The sequence below is a fragment of the Egretta garzetta genome, unplaced genomic scaffold (assembly GCF_000687185.1).
Source record: "Egretta garzetta isolate BGI_Z169 unplaced genomic scaffold, ASM68718v1 scaffold304, whole genome shotgun sequence".
Taxonomy (NCBI): Eukaryota; Metazoa; Chordata; class Aves; order Pelecaniformes; family Ardeidae; genus Egretta; species Egretta garzetta.
In genome coordinates, this window is record NW_009259421.1 from 384,625 (window position 1) to 400,199 (window position 15,575).

The 15,575-nt window shown below is 42.6% G+C and overlaps 1 protein-coding gene across 1 annotated transcript in view; it reads right to left on the minus strand.

Moving 5' to 3' along the window:
* Window positions 1-15,015, minus strand: part of NIBAN1 (niban apoptosis regulator 1) — a 38,810-nt gene extending 23,795 nt beyond the window's left edge. The window contains exons 1-4 of the mRNA XM_035892477.1: window positions 14,866-15,015; window positions 13,351-13,482; window positions 12,549-12,663; window positions 10,879-11,046 (exon numbers count right to left, since the gene is read on the minus strand). Of these exons, the coding sequence (XP_035748370.1) occupies window positions 10,879-11,046; window positions 12,549-12,663; window positions 13,351-13,482; window positions 14,866-15,015 (565 nt within the window). The remainder of the gene's footprint in view (window positions 1-10,878; window positions 11,047-12,548; window positions 12,664-13,350; window positions 13,483-14,865) is intronic.
* Window positions 15,016-15,575: the final 560 nt, after the last annotated feature.

Genomic DNA, 15,575 nt, shown 5'->3' on the forward strand with positions numbered 1-15,575 from the left:
TGCCCGTCTAAACAATATTTGTCATTAATGAAGCTACTCAAACTCTTGCAGCATGAGGCTAAATTGGTCATCAAACAACAAGAATGCCAGTAGGTGTTTGAAGACAGACGGTGTATCGTTTATCCCCTTAACAAATGCAATGGTGACAAGTCGACTCGTCATGTAAGTATCAGCACAGCTCATTTCTGTACCGCTCGTGCAACCACATGGAAAAGTCTGTGTTTGGGAAGAGCGGGGAAACATTTCTTCAGCTCCCGGTGGGACTTCAGTTGGATGCAATAACCAGACAGCGAGAATTTTCCACCTCCCAGAACTGATGGGGTGGTTTGCTCTACTGAGACACCAGTGGTTCAGAGTTCCCTTCTGCATCTTGGCTAATTCTGCAAACTGGGACTTGCTGATTTTTGGACGCAGCAGCAGCATGACCACGTTAAACTGTTTGGAGAGCCAAGGAACTGCAGTCAGGATGTTTTATGATGTGTAAAAACTGACTATGTCATTCTTCAAAACAAACTGAGTGCCCCTATTGCAATCTAGCAAATGCCCTTCTCCCACAAGGGGTTTTCTTACAATAAATTTATTATTTTTATTGTTAATAATAGTGAAGCGGTATATTGACTGTGGGCAAAGTGCTTTAGCAAAGTGAGCTAAACCACTGAGAGTAATCCAAGCTTTTTGGCTGACATTTCAGAAAATGCTGAGGCCCAAAGACATAGATGAACTAGTGTTAAAACAGAATCTAGAAATCTGAGCTCACAGAGCATGGGTTTTAATTAAAGAAATGCTGATTCTGACATAACTCCGATCATCTGACTACCAAAACTCGGAAATAATCCACTCCGGCTTCATCTGTTTCCTGCAGCACTCACATTGAATCATAGAATCGCTTTGGTTGGAAAAGACCTTTAAGATCATCAAGTCCAACCGTTAACCTAACCCTGCCATCCCACCTCTAAACCATGTCCCTAAGCACCTCATCTTTCCTTCTTTTAAATACCTCCAGGGATAGGGACTTGATCACCTCCCTGGGCAGCCCATTCCAGAGCCTGGCAACCCTGTCTGTGAAGAAGTTTTTCCTAATGTCTAGCCTAAACCTGCCGTGGTACAACTTCAAACCATTCCCCCTCATCCTATCGTCCATTACCAGGGAGAAGAGGCCGACCCCCACCTCGCTACACCCTCCTTTCAGGCAGTTGTAGAGGGTGATAAGGTCTCCCCTCAGCCTCGTCTTCTCCAGACTATACCTATACAGTCCTGAGCTGGAGAGCTGCCTACAGTTTGGTGAAAGATTCTGCATTCAGTGAATATTACTTTCCATATGGTCCCTGAATTCTTCCTGCAGGTAATTACAATTGATATTAAAGCAAACTGGCATCCAGCAATGGCTGTATTTATAAGAGGTGATCATGTAAAGGCCCATAGGTAGGAAGGTAGCCTTGCCTGGCTCTTGCTTTGGTCAAATGTCTCTTCCCAACACAAGTCACTAACATCCTGATAAACTTTTTAGTTCCCTCCTACAAGACAGCAGGGCCCATGCATACCTCCTCAAATCTTCAAAAAACACAGGCTGACTTTGGTTAAAGAGTGGGGGAGGCAGGAAGACTGTCACTGGAAGGAAATGAAGATGATGGAGGAGTCAAGTTTGGTGGCCTTTCACTGATGGGGAGTATGTTTGTCATTTACTTTAATTTTGGAATATGATAAATTAGTAGAAGCCACATTTAATTTTATGTGATCTCACAATAATGCTTCCTTTGGCAGTCCCAAAACATCTATTTTGTAGCTCTTTTTTGCTGATCACCTTATATAGCATTTTCCTGGGACAAGAAAAATCTGTACAGGTGTCTGCAAAGGGCCTTCCTTCTTGTGATGCTACAAATAGATAGTAGGAGGTGGATAAAACTGAAAAATATTTGGAATTTCACATGTCTTGTCTTTGGTTTTAGCAGTCTCAAAAGACGGTGCTTCCACGACTTACTACTTACGTTGGACACTGCTCCCCTCAGTGGAATAGATTTCATGCTAAGAAATGCAAATTACGTTTTTCCAAACTTTCTTATCCTTACAAATGATCCCCCCTCTCACCTTGGTATATGTTTCTTTCAAATATATTTAGATTGATGTTTCTCCTCTGCTTTCCATTAAGCATGCTCTTTAAAAAAAAAAAAAATTAAATTTAGCTCTTTTAAAACAAAAGCTGGTAAAAAAGAAAATACACAACCCCAAACCAGAGGGAAGCTGCTGAAAGAAAAGGCTGCTATTTTCAAGAAGTGTGGTGTCTTAACCACCTAAATACACAGGACATTTCCATCTCTTGTACTTCAAAGAAAGCCATTGCACACTGCTAGCCACTGAAGGATTTGGGGTGAAGGCAACTGGAGAACATCGGGGAATAAGAGATGTTCCTGCAGTTAAGGAATCATTCTGCCAACATCCCAACACCACAGTTAGGGGATGCCCATCAAACAAAAATAAATGAGCATGACGAAGAATGATTTCCCTTTCTAAGAGTGATTTTTGTAGCACAGGTTTCCTGCAATAGCATTTTTTTCTAGCATTTCTGGTAATACCTGCCTGGGATTTATTTGCTGTGGGTAGGGATGCAGTGACTATTGTCTGTTGCTCATTTAGTTTCTGTTAAACAGTGAGCAACTTTCTACTGTGAGATGTATGAGTAATACCATCTCATGGAGGACAATGGACAGGACACAGAGCATGGCTCAGAGAGAGCAAGACCATCCGATCATCACACTGTCAGAAGGCAAAAACCAACCACCTGAGTTCCCAGCACATTTTAGGAGCTGTTGTTTTTAAGATGCTACAGAAAATTGGTAAGAAAGGCCATGGCCATCAACTCCAAAAAATGAGGTTCTGAAAATTTCTGTCTCCAAAAAATAAGTAAATTGTCCCAACCCAAAGGGGACAGCAGGTAAGAAAAGGAGAGTGAATCCATCTGCTTGAACCTGATGGGAGAGCCCAGGAACTGGACCTCAGAAAAAGATAGTTTGCCCAGGGCTAGTAACACAGCTACAGCACCTCTAGAAATGATCCTCTGAAAACAAGAACACACCATTTACTTTTACAAAATGGAGTCCTGTCATATTATTATCCAAATAGAGAACGAAGTGAAGCCACAACCTCACAGCTCTGATGTTCTCCCGAGAGCAATGTACTATCATATTATTCATAGATCATGTGGTATAGAGCTGCTAACCACTAACAGAAGCTCGATGAGGTCATTTCCAAACAGGATACAACCCTGCAATAATACACTGTATTTATAGCAAATCAAGTTTTGCAGTGCAAGTTCCCTCAGATACCATCAAACCAACATTCAGTGGGTTTAACTATTTGTTTTGCAGCAGGCAATGCCTGTATTAAAACTGTCCAAAGCAGCATGGGACAGATTACAAGGCACCTCCCTCTTCTGGGACCAGCAGCTTCATGTTTCATAGTCTAAAACATGAGTGCACCATACACAAAGAATCACAACATCATTTCTCTCTGACAATTTCCAAGTGCTTTCCAAACCAGCTACCATACTCCTGGTGCAGGTGGGAATTTTTCTGCTGCTGAACTTTGAAGCTGGAGCCCGAATACAACCTTGTAACAGCACAAATGAGTATCTTCACAGCTCCTAAAATAGGCTCAGGTGGTGGGCACAAGGCAGTGGCTCTTCTGCACCACCCCACGCTTGGTAATACGTAAGAAAAGGAGAATCAGCCCAAGGCGTGGAGGTGAGAGGCAAGAAGAACGTAATCGCAATGAGGATTTTAGCACATTAACGGTCTTGTTTCAGAATGAATATACCTCCTACAGACTGAAAATCCTAACTACGGTATGGGCAAGTACACTTTACTTGAAAAGCAAAAGCCACACTGAATGAAGGAAAAGATGTTGCATAACAAACACGTCCCAGAAAGAGGAAAAACAGTCTTATTTTAAGCAAAATATTCTCAGTTATAGAAAAAAAATATTTCCTAAAACATTTCATGGGTTTTGTAGTACCCCACAAGCCTCATCGAAGATATTTATAGCAAAAGGGTTTTGAATGTTATGACAGCATTAACATTTCTATGGAAGTTTGCACAACGGATTTGAAAAGTCCAGTTGGACCTCAGATATCTAGCTGGTGAAAGACCAGCCATGGTCTCAGCCACTCATGTAGATCACAGGAGATCTGATCTTATTAACCATAAAGTGATTTAATTAATCAAAGTGCAGCAGCCTGCTGTGAGAGAAGCCAAGACACAAGTCCCAGGCTTGAGTTAAACAGGCGATGGGTGAATACTCTGTCTTCATTCATACCTTTTCCCACCCCAAAATTATCAGGCAAACCTTCAGAAAGGTCTTACTTTCATACCAGAAGGACATTTTTATTTAACATCAAAAAAAGCAATTTCCTCCTCAGTTCTACTTTAATTGGTCTTTCCGCACATAATCTGAAAAAGGCAACAAGAAAATCCTTTTCTTCAGCTGCCCTCTCTGTAGAAGAAATGCCAACCTGTTTGCAAAATGAAGACTAAAAAAATCTTTCCAAAGTCCTATTTGGACCCTTGACAGCTGCTTTGCTCCGTACATGGAGATACACATCCTTCAGCTTAAGTATTTGATGTCATCTTCTCAACCTTTATCAATGCTTCAGTAATTATTTTGAATTATAGTCCAAGAGTTGGTAAGCCCTACATGTACTATATACATGTAACATAGGGAAGCTAGAAATAATTATGAGAAAAACACCTGACAGCTAAACTTAGAGTTGAAAAAGGAAATGTGGACATAGCTAATAGCAACCCTAAAAGCCACAGATGGAGAAAAAAGATCTGAAGCCGTCCTAGTTGTCCTGACATAGCCAAGCTGTGACAGAATGACCTGCATGAGCTTAAAAGTATATTTTTTATTTCTCTCTTGCCTAATGTATTTCTTTGTTGTACTTTAATGTATTTATTTCTCTCAATATTTTTTTTTATTTATGGTGAAATTAGAAATGAGAGGATATGGTTTTGAAAGTCCCTTAGCTTCCTGTGTCATTAGCCTGATTATCAAGATAAGGATGTGAAATCAAACCAGATGAAAGAAAATAAAATCATGAAGTGAAACTCTGCATCTCCCAGAATTAGCTAGTTATATTTTCCTTCTTGTCACCCGGACTTCCCTCTACCCCAGCATCAAGTGGTCGGGCTTCTTCACTTTTAACAACAAATACCAAGTGAAATGCAATAGCTGGTAACCTCACATAGGAAATGAGAAGATCTCCTAAAATAACAAAAAATGAAATAAGCGTTCAGAAGAAACTTCAGTCCAATTTTCAGGGCATACAAATGTACAGGATTAAAAAATGGAGAATGGGAAATATTAGAGCACTGTGAATATTTTGAGCATTTCCCTCATTATTGCCAATTGGGGACAGACAGCACTTCCCCATTGGGGGGTTAGGTGGCCATTTCAAGCAGCAAATTTCCCCCAAAATTTGAGGTGTGCAATTCTCACCATCTCACTAAGAAAATGGGGATGGAGAGGGAACCACAGTAAGTCCAAGCTGTGGACAAAAGTGGAGGGATCATGGAGATAAAGGCAAACCAATGAATGCTACACAACGAATGCATGCTACAGCCCACATCTAAACTGGGAGTAGCAGTTTGGGAAATTAAGGGAAAAAATGAAGCCATTTCCTTCCACACTCCACTTCAACTCAAACAAAGCTTCTATAGAAACCTGAGAAGTTTTTAAGGCTAAGTATTACATAAAATCCTACACTGATGAAGGGTCTGACCTCCACAGATGCTGAGAAGAACAGGCTCTCTGGAAGTAACAGTGAATGGTCAGCAGCTCCTCCCTGTCAACCTAAGAAAAATTCAGTTAAGGCAAAACTTAGGGAGGGAAAGTTAAAAATAATATTACGGACAGAAAATTCTCCTTCTTGATGCCCCTTCTGTCAGGAAATTGATATGAAAGTGGTATTGGCATGTATATTTTTTGTCACGTGCTGTTATTCTCCTGAATTAATTACGAATCATCAAAACTGAAACAAATATGGTAATACATTTTATATAATGATGTAATGTAGGATCTTTAGATAGAAAAAATTCAGATGTGGAACAATACTTATTATTTACTAAAGCCAACAAGGCCACATTTAGAAATGCATACCAGCTAAGATCAGATGAGAAAGCAGGAGTTCTCCGGTAACCCTTGAAACTGCATCTTTTACAAGAGCTATCTCTTGTCTTGACACATTTGTCATTTGAAACATTTATTTTTCAGTTTTACTAAAACAATGAAGGCTATATAGTCACCCTAGGAAAATACAGCAAATGTCTTACAGCATAAGGAACAGACTAGCAAAGCGAACGTTAAAAATTTAATTGTGTAGCCCTGTACCCAGAGAACTGTACATTCTTTTCTGTATGTGGAATTATCTTTATTAAGAGCCATCGCTAGGTCGTATTACTCTACACAACCATATTTTATTATTGACTCCTCTGTACCCGTTGGCTTGTTGTTCCTCTGCAAAAAACATTTTTTGGCTGACCTGTTCTATATTTAGAGCCCTCCCTCAACCTTATCTTTCTATATGCACATTTATGTCATTTAAGTAATTTAACTCACCCTTTCATTTATCATATTCATTGATCATAGCCAAAAAGCTTTGAAATCAGCAAATATGCCTGTTATAATGTTTTATACCCTATGCTGAGGTAAGAAATTAATTGTGGCATTTCAGAGCTGCACACAATACTCTTCAATTAAATCCACTGAGATCCTTAATTACAAAGCTGTTGGTAAAGAATGAACAGTTTGGAGGGAAGGAAGCTTTTTGATGGAGCTTTTGTAAAGTAGTTTTGACATAATGGCCAAGATTAGACAGTAGCACCTCTGTACTGAGTATGCAAATTTACAGGTTTTTTTTCTTTTTCCTGGGACCAAAGTTACACATTCATTAATTCTCAGAGGAGAAGGGTCACACACCGAATGGTGAAAAGCAATTTTGAAATATATTTGACTCAAACTCTGCCAGAAAAGGGAATCAAATGCAAGTATGACTTATGTTAGAGTTGCCAAGTCTGGTAGCCCAATAGCTGCAGCTCCCATTACATCCTTCCCCACCTACCCCCACTGACAGCAGGTCCAGACCTATGCTCGTCCCAGAATTAACTCCCAGACCCCCACATCTCTTCCATAGCTGGCTCAGACCTATAGTCCCTCCAGTACCAGTACCAGCCCTATGGTCTCTCTGGTCACTGGCTCCCACACCTCCTCTCCTACTTGCCAGATAATCCAGCTTGAAGTTTGCTAGTGAGTGAAGCCTACATACATGCACAGCTGGTGGAAGCTCATTAGGAAAGCACTCTGGTCTCACTAGATGATGGCCCCACACCTACGGGACCCTGTGCTCTGTGGTCCCTTCCCCCATTGCTGGCACTGGGACCCCTCACATCCATCTCTCCTGGTGCTGACACATTAAACCTGTGGAGTCCCCATGACCTCACGGCTCTTTCTCTACTTGCTGGACCCCAACACACATGAGAGAGCAACCTCACCCTGGAAAATAGTTAGAAGTGGAGTTTAGGAAGAAGACAGGACAGACTGTGGTGATCAAGCATGGGATTTGACTGGACAAGTGCACTGACCAGCCTCCTGTTCACACCCAGCTGACCCCATTTATCCCCTTTTTCCCTCTGCTATCTCATGCTTGTTCCTCTCCAATCCACTTTGATCTTTCCCTTTTCCCACCTTTGGTCCTTCCCCTAAACATCCCTTAGTAAATCTCGCATATTCCCACAGTTCCTGGAAAACAACCCATAATACGCTTTACACAGTTCCCAAACGTTCTTCCCCTCCATCCTGTAATGAGTCCCGTACCAGCTCAGGCAACGACAGCCCTGCAGACTGCGAGGTGTTCGGGGTGAGCCGCTGGTGGCCCACCTGGGAGGGTTTCACAGCGGGACTGTCAGCTGAGCCCCCTCCTCTGAGCACCGAGGCAGCCGCGTCGGGATCCCCCCTGTGCTCATCAGTTTGTTAGGGTTCATTGCTGCTCTTGGGCACTCTTGTTTTCATTAATTAGCCCTTAATCACATGACCTTGCAGTTTAAAACCCCAAAAGCATGTGATCTCCTCCCCAAATCCTGAGGCATCACAAAAGCCAGCTTACAAAGAGCAAAGCAGGAGCTGCCCAGACGAGTCACTGAACTGGGATGATTCCTGTATGCAGATTAATCAGTCAATCAACTTTCAGAGTCAGGGTAATTCACAGAATCTCAGTGTAGGCATCTGGTTGTGCTTGAATATTTATAAAGGCATGACTGGTTAGGTCCTGATTGGCTTAGGCTCATTTTAAAGGTTTTCAATATGCTTTACCTGAACTGTAGCCAACAAAGGTGTCAAACACCTACATATTCTATTGATAATGAAGGAAATCATTGTCATCTCGAACTGCAAACCCTTATCAATTAGTAGAAAGGAAGGACAAACACAATAGGAAAATTGGGGGGGGGGGGGGGGGGGGGGGTGATCACTAAATCCAAAGGCTTTTGTAATTATTCTCCTGACCATGGGTTCTGACCAGAAACACAGGCTGGACCGGTTATAACTAACAGAGGGACTCTGAAGAGAGGAAATAGCTGAATGCCAGGGCGGCTCCCATCGCAAGACCACATGCTAATTCACTCCAGTTTTCTGTTCAGCAAGAGACAGTATTTAATTCTGCTTCCTGGGAGAAAACAGACTTTAACTGAAAACTCCTCCAAGTTTTTGGCTAAAGCCCAGTGCAATGTATTCCTTTCCAGAAGTGGTGGATTATAGAAAAGACAGAAAGGCAACTTCTGATCAGACATTACATCTGTCTTTCTCCTGCCCTTGCCAAATCTGCCTTGGCAAAAGTTAACTCGGCGCTTTTTAGAAGAGGTGGGGCAAGTGCTGCCTTGGCCACTGCTCCTTATCCCACTTAAACTACATTCCATGATTGAAGGAATTTTCACATTTCTTCTCCCTTTTAAATTTTTTTTAATAAAAGAACACACAGCCAGTTTTTATATCCTGAGCCTTATTACCTGTAGTGTTGCTGCACGTGCTGATAACTTTGTGGGATTGTTCAGATACCTGTTTTTTGTAGGCAGAATTGTTTGCAAAGAAGGCTTTAAAAAGTATTATGAAGTAACAGCTTTCAGTCATGTGAGAATGAATATAAATCAACATGAAGTCCTTGAAAAAAAAAAAACCCGAATAAGTTCACTCCAAGGGCAGAGTTAAGGTTACTGGCACGCTCATCAGTGATCATTTTTCCGCCTGCAGCACCTAGGTTCCTAGGAGATGGTGTAACTCCAAGAAATCCAGAAAATATGGGCTCCTATTTCCCTAGCTGTAAAAACCTCTTCATTTTTACCAGTGTAACAGTAGGTCTTAATCCAGACTGTCTTTATCTACCAATCAGTCTGTTGAGCAGAAATAATGTGACAGAAAGGATAGGCCTTGATGAAGGCACTCTGGTGTCACTAAGCATCTTCTGTCAGATAAAAACTTGACCACAGAAAAAACTGAGAGGGATAAGTCCTGGAACAGATGCATAAATGAGCAATAGCTGAGCCATATGAAATATAATAAAACACAGACTCGCAGGCACTGGAGATGGAAAAGACCTATTAGGTCATCTACTCCCAGCTTCTGCCAATGCAGAATTGGCCCCTAGAGTGATGTGCTGAACTTTAAGGAAAAAAAAGGCTGCCAAAACCTTTGTCAAGCCTGTTACACTTGCTCCAGAAGAGAGAAATGAAAAACCCCAAACCTAACGAACAGGCTTCAAGTCATGGAGGACTGCGCCAGGAAAACTTGATTGTATCCCCATCTCTTTACCAAACCTCAGTGAGGAGCAAAGGGGTGGCTTTCCAAAGTCTGGAGCGCTTTCATACTGTATGACAGCCACAGCAAAAACCAGGCTAATCAGAACCGAAAATCAGAGGCAAGCTTTGTCCTCAGGCACACTATGGGAATTCAGGTTCCTCTGGCAGCTATATAGGGAATATTTACTGAGACTTAAGCTATTTGGAAATGCCAAGTGAAGGCATGTTCCTTCTAGACTGATGCCTCCAACTATGTTAATCTAGCCATGAAATAGTCTTTATAATCCCTGTGACTGGGTATTTATGTTTTAGCCCTCAGCCTCTCCACACCTACAGAGATTTGCATCAGAGCTGCCTCCTCTGGTTTGTACGCGGCTGTCAGAGCTGGAAGGGCATGCTGCATCTCACCACCTTCAGCATGAGCCAGGAAACAAGCTGGAAAAGGGGGACCACCGAGTGTCAGGGGAGCGTTCACCACCTGGCTAGCATCGTGACCGAGAAGCCTGCATGTCCTGCGAAGAAGGCACCTGCCACCAAGCACCACCGAGCACCATGCAAGTAACTGTGCATCTTAGGGAACTGCCTAGAAATAGAATAATGTGTGTTTTCATCATGGGAATGGAGTCCTAAAAGAGACCAGGAATGCAATGCCTTTGGCAGAGGGGACAAGGGAAAAGAGTTGAGAAGGATCCAGGGAGGAAAGTGTGAGACAGCTGTCTGAGGATATGGGGTGAAGCTGGTGGCCAGGAGACAGATGGCTTTGTATCATGATACTGGATTTAGGTGAGCTGACAAAGAGGGGAACGCCACTTTCAAAGCCATTCCCATGTTTTCTACCCAAGCTTACGACACTGCAGCTCAAATCCAACCTAACTGCTCCCAGCAAAGCAAGAAGGGGTACGTTAATGCATTCTTCAAGGCACTGAAAGCCAAGCATCTTTCATAAGTGACCTGCATTTTTCTACAGCTTTTTTACTACAATAGCTATTTAAATCTTCACCGGGGTGAATGACATACAGGAAAAGGCCCTTTCTGCACTCACCGTGGTTTGAGTGTCTCACGCAGTCCCCCAGCATGGCGCTGAACTGCCGCTGAGCTTCGGGCTCCGCGAAGCAATAGTAGCTGTGTCGGACGAAGGGCTGCCACAGGTAAACCGGGAACTCCTTCGGCAGCTGAACGAAGGCTTGAGCGACCTCCTTCTCACTCGACCCTACACAAAACACACACCTCTATTTGAAATCTGCAGATTTCTCAGGGGGCTGGGGGGGGTGGGAGGGTGGTTCTTTTCCTCTGCTCTGAGAGACCTTTGCTAGTAGGGAAGAATGAGACATGAAAAAATCAAGTCTCCTTCTTAATCCAAGCAATTGAGCATGGAGGGCAGAGGGACGCAGCTGGGATGGGCAAACTCAGCAGGCACCAACCACTTCTCTATGTTATACCATAGCAACTTGATGCCTTCTTGTTTTTTACTCAAGGTGGCCAGAAAATACACATTTTTTTGTAAAATTTCAAAGAAACTATTTCATTGGATTGTAGCTGCTAGGGAAAAGGTTTTCATGGCAAATAAGTAAGTCAGTGGGGCAGCTCTGGTCTCTCCCACAAAGATACCATAAAGGAGCATATGGTCTTCCATACAGAAATGGAACCATGTAGAAACAGCAGCCATTTCCCTGCCTCCAGGGTTTCCAAACACAACTGCAAGATGGCCTTATGAACTGTCACTTCAAGCCCTTGAAGGTGAAGCAAAGAAAGCACTAAGTATCTCCAGTTTCCACCTACCCTGAGTCACTGTGCACAGGGGATGCTGTACAACACCATTTACGGATGACCAAACTCAATCTTGTCCCAGTGCCATGCATCAAGAGCCCAGCCACAACAGGTTCATCTCAGAGGGTCTTCAGCATCTCACAGAAGGTGAGGAGGGCGGGAAAAGACTAACTGAGCCACTCTTTGTGAAGGGAGAGCCATGGCAAGCCTGCAAGCAGCCCTGGGCGGCTCTACATTGCTCAACCCCAGCTCCTGTGGAGCTGTGGTGACACATGGAGGACACGTCCAGGCAGCGCTGCCCCATGCTACCCTCTGACCACCCTACACCTTGGGAAAGGAGTCTAAGGGGGACACCTCCCAACAGTCATAACTTTAAGTGGTATGAGACAGGACTTGTCTACATGTTGCCCTCATCCATTTCCTTATGTGGCATCCCATTTTCCAAATCTGACTGCAACACGAGATCTGCTCCCTTAAAGCCCAGATTTTCTCCATCTTCATGGAGTGGGGTGGGGGCAGGCAGGACCACAGCAGTTCCTGTCCCAGAAACAACAAATTCAGCAGCAGCAGCAGCAACCTTCCTGCCTTCTCTGTGGGACTTATTATCAACTGTGAGTCAACACAGGCAGCTGGCATCTAAAAATGGAAACAAATAAACCAGGAATATTAACAAAGCCCGGGAACAATGGTGGTGTGGTTCCTCCCTGCTTCTGCACAGCTTCCAGCAGCTTTGTGCTGGGATGCTGGAAAAAAAAGGGAACCAGCATTTCTCTGAACGTTAGCTTATAGTGCCTTCTGTCTACGTCCACTCTGGAGCTGTGCTTTGACAGAAAAAGGGCTGTGAGCATCTTCTGTTGCCCTGTTTTAAAGTCTTGCCTGCCCAGAAGATGTCTGCATAAGGAACAGAGCCTGGAGTTTGGCAGTTCAGCTTCGAGCAGGGCTTACCAACAGGATCTGGAAAATGTTTATCAGACAGCAAATTGTAATCTTCTGCTGAAGTCAGTACTTTGCCTCCTGCAGGAAGAACATGATACTTAGGGCTGGCTCCTTTCTGGTAGGCCTGGAAAATTAAGAGAGAGGGAGTCAAAGAGCGATTTAAGGAGAGGGAAAACATAAAGTGCACAACTCATTTACAAAGCTAACACACAGGGCTATTCCCCAAAGGAATATGGGGACTGAATTTTGGATATATTCCCTGGAAACATCAAATCTAAAACATGGTTAAATGTAAAAAGCATATTTAAAAATAATTGCCTCAGTGCTTCCGAGCTGTGATGAAGAGTCAGGGACAGAAGGGAGGGGAAAAGGATGGGATTTTCTTCTAAGCCCTATTTGTTTGACTTGTCAGCCAGGACTAGTTTGACTATGGCAGCGGCCAAATGAAAAGCTTCACTGTAGTCAACTTGAAGCCACACAAAAATTGCTACATAAAACCCAACTGCAGAACCATGGGGACATATTACAAGGACATACAGATAAGAAGTATTTTATGATATGCAAAGAAAGGTTCAAAGCACTGTTAAAATGATTTGCTAATTCTTGCAAACGTGTATGGCCAGGGCAAGGTGCTTGGTTGTACCCTCAGCCACCCCTGTGGAGCTTCCAGCCATCTCCGCAAGGCTGGAGCTGCCTCACTGAGGACGTTTCATCTAGTATCGCCAAAAGAAAGGTGTCAGCAGCGGGCACTTCCCTTGATATCAGTTTCTTTGGGAGTGTAGAAGAACATAAGAGGAAGAGAAGCATTTACCTCTTTAGTCTCAAAGCAATCCACAGTGTAGTCGTTTTTGATAACAACGTATCTGTCCTTCCACTTCTTCAGATCCTCAGCAAAATGCAGCAGCTCTGCTTCATATAAGACAGTTCCAGCTTCCGCCGGGGGCTACAAAGAAAATTTTCTAGATTTGAAATTACTCTGGATTACTGATCACTTTGCAGCTTTTATTTCTACATTTCCATAGGACTTCTATGAGGGCTTTTGAGTCTTCAAATGCAATTTGGAGTCATAAACATCTCTCTGTTTTGGGCAGATACTACATACACAATCAAATTCTTGTAGCCTGAGATGAGGAGGCAGCAGAGGAGCTCTGTCTTCCAAAAATACTTTCAGATTTCTGCGACAGAGACGTTCTTATTTACCATTTGGTTGGCATGCTGACTGCAAGATGACTTGTAGTTCATTATCTCCCATTTCCCACTATGTAACAACAATGAAAACATTTCATTGATGCAGGAAAGAGTTTTATATTATTTCCCATTTCTTCGTAACACTTTTGCACCTGTGCTCTTGTAACTGATATGCATCTTTCTGAAAGACACGGCTCTTCTATTATCCCACCTTTTACATCCCACCTCATTGCTTTACCCTATTTATTTCAAGAGCATTGGAAACCCATAATTTCCAATACGTCTGAAAAATTTAGATTTGCATCTTGTTAATATTGAAGGCTGTTCTCTGCATTTTCCTCTAATAAAGAGACTTTTGTCTCTCCTCCTCTGATAAAAAACAGCTCTCCGTAGCTCACTTCACAGCGGGGGTTATTGCCATGTTCTTTATGGAACCCTGTAGCCATGGCTGAAAGGGTTAATTAAGTTTCCTACATAAATTTCTGCCCTGAATGTATGATCTCTGATCCAAGGTTCTTGCAAAACCTTGCAATCAGCAGGAAGCAACTATTTTTGTCCAAGTGTCCAACTCTACCTTGATGAAATGCATGCTTTGCATCTGTGTCATGGTTCTTCTCATGCTACAATGGGACAACCAAACACAACCAAAATAAAGATGAATTTTCAAAAATAAACTTTAAACCTGCACCCAACTGCAACTTTTCTACCTGAAACCTAACTGAACCAAATTTGACATCTGCACCTGCAAATCTATTGTGTACACTCGGGTTATATATAAGAAAGTATACAGATAAAATGTTCTAGATACACATTTATTATGTATTCAACTATCCAATACAAGAAGCTGCAAGAACACTTCTGTACTGTGCTTCTATATGTATAGAAACATTTAAATAACTTTAAAAATACCTTAAGCTTGATTTTTAAAAGCTTTGAGTATCTGTACTGCCTATTAACTTTACTTGAAGGCATTCAACACTGGGAAAAACAAGAAAACTGAGCCCCATCAGTAGCTGATACACTTCCATTATGACTACTAAATAGGTGATTTAAATAGTTAATGCAGTAATTATTTCATGCAGGAGAGCAGAGTTGTATGGCAGCTTCAGGATGTGAAAGGGCTTACGAGCCCTCCTACCTTGGTTTTCAGGAACCGGGACTGGGAATCCTGATGCCGCTCCAGCTCATCCTGCACATGCTTGCAGAAGGCCACTGCGTACTGGCGTCTGTAGTGCGGGCTGAAGTTTTTGATGATGGCCTCTGTTTTTCCTGAAGTAGAAATAGACATTTAATTGTATTTAATGTACATCGGCTCAGAAATTGTAATGCAGAACTGAAGTGGTTATCACCAGTGACCCAAAATATTGCCCAAGCATACCAAAGGCCACTTGCTGCACAGCAGATCAGGAAACCTCCGCGATGCATTTACCTGTTGTGATAACCAAGCATTGAGAGACTCTGTCCAGGTCTTAACAAAACAGAGAAAATGCTGGGGTTTGGACATTGTTTTTCCTTCTAAGAGTGGGCAAAACATACCCCAAATCCATTTCTCTAAGAAAAGAGGCCTCTCCCTAGGACATACTGACGCAGGGCCGTGTCAAGAGCTGATAAGGTTTTCAAAGAAACATATACACAAGTGATACTGGCTAGTGTTTAGCCAGTTTTATCACATAATCAGATTTTAAAGCTGACTCAAAGCTCCTACAAAGGATGTTTTCTAGGCTTGGGCACTGCAGTCTCCTCTTCTTTTTTTTAATGTAAACAGATAGTCATGCTGCCATAAACACCAGTCTTGGATTGTCTTGCTATGATCAAGATCTCATCAGTAGCAACAACAGCAATAAACAC